A 14,898-nucleotide genomic window follows, 5' to 3' on the forward strand; every position below is an offset into this window, starting at 1 on the left:
TTAGAAACTCCCAAATTTATTACTGGTATCGGAAGTGATGGGGATCTTGTGTGGACTCTTCCCTCAAACTCTGTAACTGGACCCTACCTCCTTGTAACTGGGGTCAGAAGTCTTGAGCAGACATGGCAGAATGGAAGACTGTACCTTTAACCTTGCAGTTTGACTACCTCTGGGTAAGGAGTAAATATATTTAAGCAATGGGTGACAGACAATCTACATAATCCAGATTCTAGAAAAACCACGTTGGCTAGACCAGGGAGAATATATTGAAGATAAGACTGGCAAGAGATGACAGTGAGAGTGGGAATGGAGAAAGACGTATTTATGAGATATTTACAAGGCAAAATTGACTGGATGTGACGGGTGAGGAGGAGATCAGGGATGGACCCACCGAAGGAGCATCGGGTCTCAGTTTTGTTTGTTACAGGAGACACAGGCAGTTGGAACATTGAATTCAGTTTTGGGCAGTTTAAGAAGCATTTTAGATATCTAGGTAGAGCCATTCCATCAGCAGTCAAAGCAGGGATGAGATAAGAGTTGGGAGCCATTAACATAAGTACAGTAACCAAAGTCACAGGAGATACTGATATCCACTACAGACAAATAAGTCATCCAAACTGGAAAAAGCCAAGGACCAAACATCAATATGAAAGGATAGGCAACGTGCTAAAAGGGACAGAGAAGTGGCAGGCTGAGAGGTAGGAGAAAAAGTTCAAAAGTATGGTTAACACTGAGTGGTTGGCATTTTCTTCTTTTTGCTAATAGGAATTTTCTCCACTTTTTATAGTGAACACTAAAGTTTTTAATAAAAAAGGTGTAGGTTTAAGTGAGTGACATGTAACTTGCATCCATGTATTTTTCCATTTATATATGTACAAGTGAGATGAAGTTTGTAACAGTTTTCTCACTTATGTTAAAGACATTAATGATTCATGTAATTCAATAAAACTGAATTATTACTGTCTATAGTCAATGTTTTTCTTTTCTAAGGTATTTTTTAAAAGCCTACCCTCATTACTACTGTAAGCCATCTAAAACCACTTAACCTTGCCAGACTACTGGGATATCTGTATCGCCTTGAAAAGTTTAACCCAGACTAAATGACAGATTTAGGGAAAAACTGCTCTAAAAATTTAATGACATAGAGCTCTAGTAAAGACTTCAGAATATGTGTTTCTTCTGGATTAAAAAAGATTTATCCCCAGTATAGTATAGAAAAATAAAACACAAAATGGACAGATGCAACCTATCCAAGTAACCTCGTATTCACATCTGCTGTTAAGATGGGTTATAAATTTTTTATCTGCCAATTATGTCAAAGCTATAAAATACATCAGCTCCATCTTTCTAAAGAGATTCTCTGATTAATCTCAGAAATTCTAGTATGTCACTAGAAAATATTCAATCTCTTGGGGGACATTCAAGTTTAGATAAAGGTGTAAAACATGGCTTTTTATACGAAATGTTCCAAATTATTGCAACTTTCAATTGACAATAGACTAATTTAGTAAAAACAATTATAAAGTTTTGATTCTTAAGGTTTAATAAACTGAAACAAAATTGTTTATATGATCCTTTAAAAGTATTTATAGCCTACAACAGAGGTCTTTCTCATTCAAGGTGATTTTTGCCATTTTTGAATTATTATTTTTCTTTCAAAACGTCACATGTTGTTTTTATCTACTAGGTAAGTTGCTTACATATTTCCCATTTTTAAGCCTAAAAGCAAAAACTTACCCCAAATACTGCTTTCAAAAACTTTTAAGTTACTAATTATAACTATATTTTGTTATATAACTACAAAAGGATTAGTTTTGTGCATTTGATCCTTTACTTACCTAAGTAACTGGTTATCTCAAGCTAGTTCCTGAACTGAGTTTACCAAAATGAACTCCGTAAAATAAAGAGCTTGGACAGAAAAGTTATCTATCTCTACAGTGTCTTCCAGTATTGATTCTTGTGACTAAGTGATATGATTTTCTTTATAAATAACAAAACAACTAAAAGTGTTAAAAAGTACTTTCTTTTTTTACTCGAAGGGTTTTTTTGTTTTGGTTTGGTTTTTTGGTTTTCTTAACCGGTTAAAGATACTTTACATAAATAAGCCAGCCATTTTATATCTGAATAAAAATACATTAATAGCTATTGCACAGAACACAGTATAAATGATGAATTCTCTGATTTAAGGCGAAATAATGTTTTTCAACTTTAATTTTGCTAGTTTTACTTCAAATCCAAACTTCTCTTTTCAATTGGCCACTTTATCATTTGAATACTTTTTCTAGTTTATATGGGTATTGAAATTAAAACTGCTTCCTTTCCATATGGAAAAGCACACATCTACTTATTATCATCTTCATATAGATTCCAGTTTTTAAAAAACCTTGAAAGGCAAATGTTCATGGTGGTTCTAAACCAATGACTTTTTAAAATTGGCATTCACTAATGTTTAAATGTGGGTTTCTTTAATTCTGTAACTGCATTTGTAAAGATCAGAATTGTCAAAACAGAATTAGTCGGATGCTGAGATAAATTCTTCCACTTTGGTAAACATTTCCATTCTATTTTAAGCAGGAAGTTTTAAGTGTCTTTATAAATACTGTTTAAAAATGACCTAACCCTTTTCCTATGACAGTTTGGGTTACAAACACTAGGAAGAAGAAATACTCTTAAGATGTTAATACTGTTTTACCTCTGGGTGGTGGTATTACATGCCATTTTTTACATTTCCCAAAAGCATTATTACAAGTAAGCGGAATGTATTTCAAAATTAGATTTTGAAAAGCTTATGAAGTGTGGGACATCAAGACGATCTACTTCTGCAGGAGAAATGTTAAATGCCTTTTTCCTAGCCACAAGCTAGGGAAACATTCTACCAGGAAGAATGTTTTGACTGGGTGTCTGCTAGGTTAGATGAAGTTTATTTTCTAGGCCTTTCTTAGGCTTTTGAGAAAATCCAAGAAGCGAGTTTTAACTTAATTGCAGTGAATCTTGTAGTAGTAAACTTTCTGGGAGGCCAGAGAAACACCTTTCATTACAACTATCCGCTGAATGGCAAAACACTCTGAGGTTTACCAATGTTTTCAGACTTGTTCATACTCTCCTCTGTCTGTCATTATTTCAGAACAATTTCATTTAGAATGAAACGCAATTATAAACCGTTTCTACTTCAAGCCCATAAAAAGCAGAACTGGCATCAAAGGCAAAGAAAGCCTTCATCTTTCTATTTTAGACTTTCACCTGTGTAGCTAAACTAAACCATCTGCTTTCTCTCCCCTACCCCATCTACTTAAAGGACTGAAAATACTGCGCCTAATTGCAATTTATCAAACCAGTCTGACTTTGCCACTTTAACGAACTGCCACTCTTTCACCGGAAGGCTCGCTTGTAAAATTTTGCTTCCCATTCCCTCCCAATTCCTCCCCACCTGCCTCAATTGTGAACTATCCATATCTTTAAGACCCCAGACTTCCGTGTATTAAGCCATCTGAAGAGCTCTTCACTTTCAACGCTGAGCGCCTGACGGGAAAAGCTACTCCAGCCTCCCCCCTTGTGGACACGGGGCCGTTAGTATCACCACTGCTGCGGTCACGCAGAAGGCACCTGGCAGCTCAGCCTAGGAAGGAGTCGCGTCTCTCCGCCACCAAACAAGGGGCTCAGACGGAGGACAGACAGACCCAGTGGGAGGAAACCTCCCAGAGGAAGAGGGGGAGCTCTCAGCCTGGAGGGGGACCTTCTGAGGCACGAAGGGGAAAGGCTGCGTGAAGCGGAGCAAGAAGTGGGCGGCCGAGGGCGAGCGAGAACGGGCCGGGGGCCGGTGTCGGGGAGGAGGCGCGGCGCCCGGCAGGCGGGGCAGCTCGCCGCCCTCGGCCGAGTCCGAGCAGCGGGGCGCGCGGGGGCGCGGGGAAGAGCGGGAGAGAGCGGTCGGGGCCGCGGGCGCCGCGGCGGGGACAGCGGGCCCACCCCGGCCGAGCCCCGCTACTTAACTATTTGTAGAGCTGCTGCAGGCACAGGTCCAGGCTCTCGCCCTCCGCCTCCTCGCGGGTGATGTGCTCCGACAGCGGCCGCGGGAGCGGCGGCAGAGGCGGCAGCTGGGGCTGCGGCGGCGGCGGCGGCGGCACAGCCGGCTGCCCCCGGGGTGTCGCCACCGCCCCCTCGCCCTCCGCCGCCGCCTCCTTACCGGGCTCAGGGTCTCGCTCCTGCTCTTGTTCCCACTCCACCGTCGCAGCTCCCGCGGCCGCCTGCTCCACGCGGTCCTCGGCCGCAGCCTCGGCCGCTTCGGCGGCTACCAGCTCCGTTTCGGGATCCGGCTCCGGCCCCGGCTCTCCGCCGCCGCCGGGTCCGCGAAACTCGCCCAGGAAGAGCTCCAGGAAGCGCCGGTAAGTTTTGTCCTCAGGACTGCAGACGGCCATCGCGGCTCGTGCCCCAGGGTCAACCGGGAAGTGGGTGGGGGGAAGCCCGGGAACGGGGAAGCCTGGGAAGGGGGAAGCCCGGGAACGGGGAAGCCTGGGAAGGGGGAAGCCCGGGAAGGGGAGGGGGCTGCTCTCGAGGTCCGGGGTCCCGCAAGGGCGGTGAACCGCCGCAGCGGCACGAGCGATCAGCACCAGGCTGCCTGGAGAGGGCTCCCGCCAGCGTGCGCGCCGCCGAGCGCAGACGTGCGCGACCCGGGGGCGGGGCGGAGCGCTCCCCCCAGGTCGGGTCTGGTGGGAAATTTGGTGGCAGGGTCCCGCGGCGGCCCACCCTCTAACCCAACGGAGGCTCAGCCCACGCTGCCTAGAGAGCGTCACGATAGCAACCGGCTCTACAGAAGAATTTCAGGGTCCCTCCCGTCGAGTTCGCAGAGTCGAAAGGACACGCGCCCTTCGCACGCTCTCCAACTCTGAACGTCTTTATTGTATGGATAGCATGGCTTCAAGCGGCTCCGGGCGAACTAAGACGTCTCCAAGTGTAGCTGTTGCTTTCCACTCGGATTGGATTTACCTCAGTTTTCCTTAGCGGTTCCTACCTTGCTTTGGCGTCCTGATCTGTTGGAATGCACCACAGTGTCAATTCCTTTTGCTGTTGACACTAATAAGCAGTGGGAGTCGGGGCATCAAACACTACCAAGTGGTAGGTTCCTTTGGGTACATTCTCCCATTTAATTCTGTGACGAAGTGGTGTTTTACACATTTCTCAGAAAAATGTAACAGGATTATGTCCTTGCTTCAAACTGTCAAATCTACCAGCCAGGGCAAGGGAATTAGAACCCAGGTTGTTAGCCTTTAAAGCCTTCAGATCTTTGTCCTTCACTGTCATCAGCCTCTGAAGATTCCACAGGGAGATACGTCTAGAAGCCTTGTTTTTATACGGCTTTATAATTTACAATTCTTACAATAGCGCCTCAAGGTATAAGACATTACCATGACTCCATTTTATAGATGAGGGCAGTCAGCGAGATATTGTAACTTTGCTCAAGGTCACACACAAGTGATGCAACAAGGACTAAATCCAGGCCTTTTCATTAATTTTCCAGCACACCAAAGGTATTAATTTTCCAGCGCACCAAAGCACCCTGTTTAATCTTTGCATAATACACATACTTTATTATGTAACATGTATTTTCTTGTACATTTTGGTTGCTCTTCTTCCCCACCCCCCCAAGCCTCCTTTCTTTCTTAGATTGAAACTAAAATGACTTTAAATTATTCTAATTTTCTTACCAAACTCCACACAAACCTATTATTTTGAAGCCTCACTTAGGGGGGTGAGGGAGAGAGAAGCTGTGTTGTCATACAGCTGTATAGATGAGAGCATCATTACTGCATACTGCCATGTCCATGACAAGAGGTAATTCAGCAAAAACAGTGATTCCTTCTTTAGTTTGAAAAACATGTTTACAAATTACCCACCTCATCCTCTCCATCTCTCCATTTATGGTTTTTGGGTTTCAGTTGGATTTAGGGTCTGAAATATACCATTTCTAGTCAGTTATTAATGGCAGAAGGAGCCTCCCAGCCAACTGTTTTCACATAATACTGTATTCTACATCCCTCATCTGATACTGTTATTTTAAAATTAAGTGGGTTGAACTCAATGGATGTTACGGCATCATGTAAAATAGACATCCATTCTCTCTCCTAGCTTGAGATGAAATAATACGATAGAAAATGTATAGTGAATGCACATGAGTTCTCTACAACTATTTATTTTTGTCTCAAAGGTAAATGGAAAGACCCAGGACATAAGTCTGTTTCCAGACAAGCTAAATGTATTTATACACGTTTTGTTTAAAACATCACCAGTATAAAGCAATTTCTCTGAGATGCCTAGAAAGTCTTTAAACTCATTTGCCTTTGTTTTCAATCCACCTGTTCATTTCCATTTCAGAATTTCTAGAAAAGACTGACAAAACTTCTAATGTTGCAAACCTAAATGTCCACAATTCCACCAACTATTTAATATCTCACAGTTTGACGTGATGGTATTTGGTTCAAGAGTACATAGCTGCCAATTGTAATGATTTCCATTAAGCTACGCCTTCCTACTTTGCAGTTGCCTCCCTCATCTAGGTGACATTTATTTGTGACATTAATTTATGACTCAACCCACATACCAAAGGGAAGTGTTACATGTTGGGGAAACATTATTACTAAGAGCAAAAGAACAAGCCCACACCTCTATATAACTGTAAATGAGAGATGTATTTGCTTATATTAATAAAGATATTCCTACACAGAAGATCAATGTGGACCATATTGCATCCTTTTGAGACAGTAGCTTTGCCAGAAGGGTGCTGAGAACAGTGCTGGGATCTCAGAGCAGCTGTGTAGGATGATTTTGCTATTGTCAAGAAGTGTTTTTCATCATTATTTTGCATTGCCTTACTTTCCTTTTCAGTCCTTCTCCTCTTACACTTCCCTAATCCCTTTTCTGACTACCTATTAAAAATACTGAGCTATGGAAAGCGTATATATGAGAGGTATTTAAATTTTGAGTTTTTTTCCTCATAAGAATTGTTCTCCCTCTAGCCCGTACCTATTTGGAGGAAATGCACAATGTCCTTTCATGCACACTCATGGTAATGATGGTATGTATAAGATTAAAAGAATTATTGAGTTTAGCAGTTTCTTATCATATGACCCAGCAATTCCTCTACTAGATATTTACCCACAAGAAATGAAAATATGCCCACCCAACACATACTCACAAAAAGACCTTGTACAAAAATGTTCATAAGTTTTATTTATAATAGCTCAAACTTGGCAATAAACCAAATGTCCATCAATAGGTAAATGGATAAAAAAATTTTGGGTATTCATTCATATAATATACTGACCTAGAAAAAGAAATGAAATACTGATAAATACAACATAAATGAATCTCAAAAATATACTGAGTGAAAAAAAAATCCAGGCACAATGGTACATACTATACGATTCCATGTATATGAAATTCTAGAACAGGCAAAAACTAATCTGTAGTGACGGAAAGCAGATTGGAACTGAGGTGGGTGGGGGATTCATGGCAAAGGAGTAAGAGGGAACTTCCTGGTGTGATTTAAACATTCTATGTCTTCACTGTGTGGTTACATAGGTAGATTCATTTGTCAAAAATTATCAAAGTCTACATTTTAGCTAAGTGTCCTGTAAGTAAATTTTAACTCAACACAATTGATGATACAAGCTAAAAACAAGTGATTACTGTATTAGTCGCTGCCCTATTTGTGCTCATAGCCATTCCTGCTCCCTTGCTCTGCTCTGTACTGCAGGGGAGCTGACCCTTTCAGGCTGTATTCACCAGATTCCTTGACAACTGACACCCAGCTGTGATTTGCCCATTGAGAGGCACTGGCAGGAAATAAGGTGGGAAGGAAGAAGAAAGGCTAGGGCCTTCCTTCCCTGTCCCCAGCCTCAGTTCTACTGCCTGCTGCATCTCCTTTGTAGCTTTGCTCCCCCAAATATGTCCACTGGGTTTCCAGCTTTTTTGCCTGTGATACCAGCTGCTGAGTTCCAGAAACATCATCTTCCATTGCCTGCTATGGACTGAATATCTGTGTTCTCCTAAAATTCTTATGTTGAAATCCTAACCTCCAAGGTAACAGTATTAAGAGGTGGGGTGCTGGGGAGGTGATTAGGTCATGAGGGCAGGGCCCTCATGAATGGAATTAGTGTCCTTAAAAAAAAGGTCCAAGAGAGACCCCTCTCAGAGCCCTTCTTGCATGTGGGGACACCGTAAAGAGACAGCTGTGAATCAGACACTGAATCTGCCAGAGTCCTGATCTTGGACCTCTCAGCCTCCAAAACTGTGAGAAATAAGCTCCTATTGTTTATAAGCCACTCCGTTCTTGGTATTTTTGTTCCAGCAGCCCAAATGGACTAAGTTCTGCCTCTCCTTCCCTTCTGGCATTTTAAGCTCTTCTAGTGCTTGTGTAACCAATTCCCTGTATGTATTCTATTCTCTCTTTCTTATAACTGGATCTTGATTGATACAATAACAAATAATGCTCTAAGGACTTATAAAATGGGATATATACATATATATATATATATATATATATATATATATATATAAACTATAAATGGATTAAGCTGACATTAAAGCAAGTTTAAGTCTTCAAAGGTACTACCAGAACACTGAGCCTACTTGAAGTTAGCAGTAAATTATTTCCTAGAATTGTAGTAACTGCACTAGTGTGGAAAAGGATTTAATAATACAGGTAACTGTTGAACCACTGTGTTGTACCCTTGAAATCAATATAAGATTGTATATTGATACTTCAATTTAAAAAAATTATTTCCTAGAATTAAAAGCCACAGATAGGTTATAAGAGGCTGAAAGGGAGGAAGGGAAGGATGAGTAGGTGGAACACAGGGAATTTTTAGGGCAGCAAAAACCATTCTGTATGATACTAAAATGTGGCTATCATGAGATATTTGTCAAAACCTACAGGATATACAACATAGAGTGAACCCTTATGTAAACTATGTAGTTTAGCTAATAATAATGTATCAATATTAGCTCATCAATTATAACAAAGGTACCTCACTACTGTAAGATTATTAATAATTGGGGAAACTGGTTGTGGGAAGAGCGCATATAAGGGAACACTCAGTCCTTTCAACTCTTTTACTTATAAATCTAAAACGGTTCTTAAAAAGTCTACTAACTTATAGATAATAAAATATTTAATTTATGGTGAATAGGTGCTATAACTAAGAAAAATCTATTCTCAATTTACCTCTGGTTAGTACTTGCTTGGTTATGCAAGTCTAGAACATTCTGTCTATTTTAAAGCGTGACTGTTTTCTCTCTTTGTAGGCAAAAAACAAATATGTCCAAAAAAAGGCCTCACTTCTATTATTGCTAATTGCAGTAACAATTTATAGATTTGGAGGTGATACCAAAACTAAGATGATACCAAAAAATATACTAAAACATTTTTTATTTTTGAGTAACTGCAAAGTGTATATATATTACATAAAATCTGATCTAGAGCCAAGCCTAGGCCTAATGATGATTGTTAAATTGCAAATATAAAAAACTGTGATTTTTCAGTCATATTTTAAAAATTGAAAGAAAGGATAACTGATACATAAGTACTTTTTAAGATAGTGATTCAGTTGCATTGTCAAACTGACTAGTAGGGAACAGAGTCCCTGACAACTGAAAAAACTCGGCACACAGAAATGTTTTCGAAGAACCTCCTCTTCCTTTCTCTTGTAGCCTAGCTACATCTTCTACAACCTAGATAAATTATGTAACTTTAAAATCATCTCCATTTGCCAAGAATGGTACTGCTATATTAATTTTTATTCCTTTTTTATTGCTGGCGAATATGGTCATATTACAACAGTCCAAAGCTGTCAAAATTAAAATTCACATCAGGTAATAACAGACCCAGATGTACTAGCACTAGTTCAACAGCTTAAAAAAGAAGTGCCCCAAACAGGTTCTAACTTTCTTTCCTAATGTTTTCACCATTACTGATAATAATCTTTGTTTTTACCTGGCATAGTTGAGGAGACAAAAAGAATTTTAACTTATGATGACATGTTTATAAAAGAGGAAAAAGGCAGAAGTTGATGGTAATTTCTGATGAAGATACTACAAATGACTAATGTGTGGTATGCTCCTTCTATAATTTTGGTTCTTCTAAAATAAATTGACTTTATTTAAAAAATCCACTTCAATATTTGCCATGTTTTCACCTTATAAAAAACAAAAAGTGCTTTGTGGGGGTAAAAATCTATATTATTATCATCTAGTTTTTAATTCCTTTATGTATACATTCTTTATAAATATATATATTTACTTTGAATACATGCAAGAATTGAGAGTAATATTGATCATGCTCTGTCTTAGGCAGCAGATGCCCATTACCCACTCTGGAGCATTCGTCAAAAAATCCAATTGCTTTTTTAAATGAAAAGGAAGCAGGCAGCTACATAGGAAAACTCTTCACAAAGGTGTCTTCTGCGCTCAGATCATACTGAACACTTTACTCTTTGTTGAGTGTGGAACTGATGGAATTGAGCCACAATGACATTTGTGACTAGAAGGGAAGATGGAAAAGATTCCATTAACCTAGAGTGCTGTAACATATGGTAATCATAGGTGGTAGAATAGCTATGTTGGACAAAGGTAGAAGTAACTAAGCCATGCGGCACAGACATTATCAATTACCACACACGGTAACCATGCTGACACAATGTGTCTTCTCCAGAAAGGAAGGAATTTGGGCATAGGAAGTGGTTTGTTGCCTTAGGAAAGAGTGATCTACAAATGAGGGATCTGGCACCAATATAGCACAGCTGGTTTCCAGTACTTCTGCAGGTTGACAACTATTAAGATTTGATGAATCTCCATGTACTTTAATAACAGAACAATACATTGCAGTTATGTGTGCAAAGGCAGCAAATCAAAATATGCAAAATAAATTTGGGTTCTTCAGATATACAATTATATTTTTAAAATGGCTTTTTAAAATTGTAACATAAAATTCTGGAATTTTGTATCTCTGGAAATATGTGCCAATAATTTTCATGATTCTTTAAGGTATAAGGCCTATGGGCATGGGAAAATGTTCAAGATTAAATCTAAGCTGTACTGGGAGATGAAATTAATACAATTTGTTCCAAGTATTGGCAAAAATACTGAATTTGAAAGGAACATGATGAAAACTGTGTTTTAAGAAAACGTAATATACATTCTTTCAGATGAGTGCAGGGTGGATCGAAGAAGAGAAATGGAAGGCTGAACGATCAGCTGGGCAATGGGAGAGGACAAGATGCAGAAGAGAATGGTGTCGGTGGGAATGAAGATGAACAGAAGTAGCTAAAAGACACTAAGACAGGTGGAAGGTGTCTGAAGACACAACCTGGGAAGTCCTGGCAACCCACCTAGAGAGGCTCTCATGTGGCTCTCCTCCCTCTCTCTTGCTGCATGACAAACTACCTCAAAATGTAATGGCTAACACAAAAACCATTTTGCTTATTTTGCAACTCTCTAGGTTGACTGGGCTCAGCTAAGTGGTTCTTATTTGCAGGTCTCATGATGCTGCAGTTACAGCAGTTGTTCAGGGATAAAGTCATCTGAAGGCTCAAGTGCGCTACATGTCCAGGTGACTCACTCACATTGTAATTTATTTATATTGAAAAATTTGAGTGGATCAGTAACTGATATGTAAATTGTGTTCAAGATATTAATTTGATTGTGTTGCCAAACTGGTAGTAGCAGCTAGCTGTTAGACTGAGAGCTCAGCCCCAGCTGTTGATGTTAATGCCCACACAAAACATCTCTAACATGATGGCCTCAGGGTACTCAGACTTCTTACCTGGTGGCTCAGGATTCCAAGAACGAGTGTTCCAGTGAATAAGGCAGAAGGGATATAACCTTCTGTGACCTGCTGTCCTAAGTCAATAGCATTACTTGCATGGGACTCTGTTGGTCAAAGCAGTGACAGACCCATTCAGGTTCAAAAGGAAGGGGCATGTCGTACCCCACCACCTCCTGATGGGAGAAGTGTGAAAGAATCTGTTCTAAAACTACCATAGTGACATTTACCTGCATGAATTTATGAGAAAGTTTCGCAACTTGAACTTGGAAGCTCTTTAGTTTGAGTGTTTCAAACTTAATTACATGGAGGGATATCCACTAAAAAAGCTCTTAAGAAACTGATATATAAAAATCACAATGATGGGGGTGGGGCATGGGTGAAATAGGGAAAGGGGAAAAAATTAGTGTGAATGTTTGATATCTTGATCTGGGTGATGGTTACCTGAGTGTATACACATGTCAAAATGCACTGAGCTGTACAGTAAGATTTGCATTGTATGTACCTCAAAAAAAATTTTAATGAAAAAATTATAAACACATACACACAAATCACAATGACAACATATAAATTTACAGTAACTGTTACTTCCATTGAGACCAGACATTTTTCGTATTGACCTGGCTGCAACTAAAGTACCTGGGATCAAATTATCAACAGGTTGATAAGTGGTGTGCATGGAATCAGGTAAAAGTTCATTATGATTCAAATACTTAATAACATCAAACTGAGATTGCCTGATGTAACCATTTCCACTATAGGATCAGGTATCAGGACCAATCGAAGAGGGGCCCTCACCCCCTTGACCAGGGCTTCAATGTTTACATAGAAAGTCGCTCCATTTTGGTCCCTATTTTTCTACTATACTGTATTGCTTACCATTACTTGTTCTGATTGACACACGTTAAAGATAGCACCCCAAGCCATTTCTCAATTAGAATTTCTAACCTCAGCATTATTATAATTTTCATTAAAAATCATTGATATACAATCTTATGAAGGTTTCACATGAACAACACTGTAGTTTCAACATTCACCCATATTATCAAGTCCTCACCCCCACCCAACTGCAGTCACTGTCAGCATACTAAGATGCCATAGTCATTACTTCTCTTCTCATGCAATACTGCCTTCCCAGTGACCTGCCTATATTGATTGCTAATCATACTGCCCCTAATTCTCTTCTCCCTTCCTCACCACCCACGTTCCCGAATCCCTTCTCTTTGGTAACTGCTAGTCCCTTCTTGGAGTCTGAGTCTGCTGCTGTTTGTTCCCTCAGTTTTGCTTTGTTGTTATACTCCCCAAATGAGTGAAATCACTTGGTACTCGTCTTTGTCCACCTGGCTTATTTCACTGAGCATAATACCCTCAAGATCCATCCATGTTGTTGCAAATGGTAGGATTTCCTTTCTTTTTAGGGCTGAATAGTGTTCCATTGTATATATGTACCACTACTGCTTTATTCTTTCATCTATTGATGGACACTTAAGTTACTTCCATATCCTGGCTATTGCAAATAGTGTGGTGATAAACATAAGGGTGCATATGTCTTCTTGAATAAGGGATCTTGTTTTCTTTGGGTAAATTCCTAGGAGTGGAGTTTCGGGGTCAAATGGTATTTCTATTTTTAGTTTTTTGAGGAACCTCCATATTGCTTTTCACAATGGTTAAACTAATTTGCATTCATACCAATAGTGTAGGAGGGTTCCCCTTTCTCCACATCCTTGTCAGCATTTGTTGTTTCTTGTCTTTTGAATGTTGCCCATCCTAACTGGTGTAAGGTGATGTCTCATTGGGGTTTTAATTTGCATTTCCCTGATGCTTAGGGATGTGGAGCATCTTTTCATGTGCCTATTTACCATTCAAATTTCTTTGGACAATTTTCTTTTCAGAACCTCTGTCCATTTTTTAATAGGGTTATTTGTTTTTTGGGTGTTGAGGGGTATAAATTCTTTATATATTTTGGATGTTAACCTCTTATCAGATGAGTCATTTATGAATATATTGTCCCATACATAGATTTCCTTTTTGTTCTGTGGATGGTCCTTTGCTGTACAGAAGCCTTATAGTTTGATGTGGTCCCATTTGTTCATTTTCTATTTTGTTTCCTTTGTCCAAGGAGATGTTTTGAGAAAAAAGTTGTTCATGTTTATATTCAAGAGAGTTTTGTCTACGTTTTCTTCCTGGCTTTTAAGGTTACATGACTTACCTTCAGGTCTTTGATCCATTTCGGGTATACTTTTGTGTATGCAGTTAGGCAACAATCCAGTTTCACTCTCTTACATGTAGCTGTCCAGTTTTGCCAACACCATTTGTTGAAGAGGCTGTCTTTTCCCCATTGTATATCAATGGCTCCTTTATCATATATTAATTGGCCATATATGTGTGGGTTTATATCTGGGATCTCTATTCTGTTCTACCAATCTATGAGCCTGTTCTTGTGCCAGTACCAAATTGTCTTAATTACTATGCCTTTGTAGTAGAGCTTGAAGTTAGGCAGTATAATCTGCCCAGCTTTGTTCTTCCTTCTCAGGATTGCTTTGGCTCTTTAACCTCAGCATTATTGATATTTGGGGCTAAACAACTGGTTGCTATGAGGGGCTGTAATGTACACTTCAGGATGTTTCACAGCACACCTGACCCTTACCAACTAGATGCCCGTGGCACCTGTCCCTACCATTGTGATGACCAAAGTATTTCCACATTGCCAAATGTCCCTTGGGAGGCAAAACTGCCCCAAGTTGAGAACTACTTCATTAACATAATTAAGAGCAGAGACTCTGGATTTAGACTTAGTTTGAATTCCTGATTAACTGTTTCCTAGTGGTATGACTGAGCAAATCATAAGTTATAATGCATGTTCTTTGTTTTCAGTTGCCCAGCAGAATTCCAATCTCTTTGAGGGAACTACCTCTCTTCCACGTATATAGTTTGGGTAGGGTGCTACTAGATTCCTGGCCTCATCTTGCATAAGCCGAAGATGACCCTAGTGACTACTAGATTCTGTAACATCCTGGGGTCAGACATTGACCTAAATTAGGTCATAGAACACTTGCTCTCAACTTTTAATCTTGTGCAAGAAATAA

The 14,898-nt window shown here is 39.9% G+C and overlaps 1 protein-coding gene and 1 pseudogene across 4 annotated transcripts in view; one reads left to right on the plus strand and one right to left on the minus strand.

Moving 5' to 3' along the window:
• The window catches only part of LOC140849100 (DNA ligase 3-like), an 854,661-nt pseudogene that overhangs the window by 81,333 nt on the left and 758,430 nt on the right, over positions 1-14,898 (plus strand).
• Positions 1-14,898, minus strand: part of LOC140849101 (DNA repair protein RAD51 homolog 3) — a 76,209-nt gene that overhangs the window by 13,956 nt on the left and 47,355 nt on the right. Inside the window, exon 8 of one of the 4 annotated variants that reach the window (XM_073235367.1) lies at positions 4,967-5,024. The exons of 2 other annotated variants lie outside the window; for them this stretch is intronic. In XM_073235367.1, the coding sequence (XP_073091468.1) occupies positions 4,982-5,024 (43 nt within the window). In that variant the 3' untranslated portion in view covers positions 4,967-4,981. Of the gene's footprint in view, positions 1-4,966; positions 5,025-9,436; positions 10,532-14,898 lie in introns of those variants that run through there. One more of the 4 variants, XM_073235364.1, reaches the window with a different exon arrangement.

Source organism: Manis javanica, chromosome 4 (genome assembly GCF_040802235.1).
Source record: "Manis javanica isolate MJ-LG chromosome 4, MJ_LKY, whole genome shotgun sequence".
Taxonomy (NCBI): domain Eukaryota; kingdom Metazoa; phylum Chordata; class Mammalia; order Pholidota; family Manidae; genus Manis; species Manis javanica.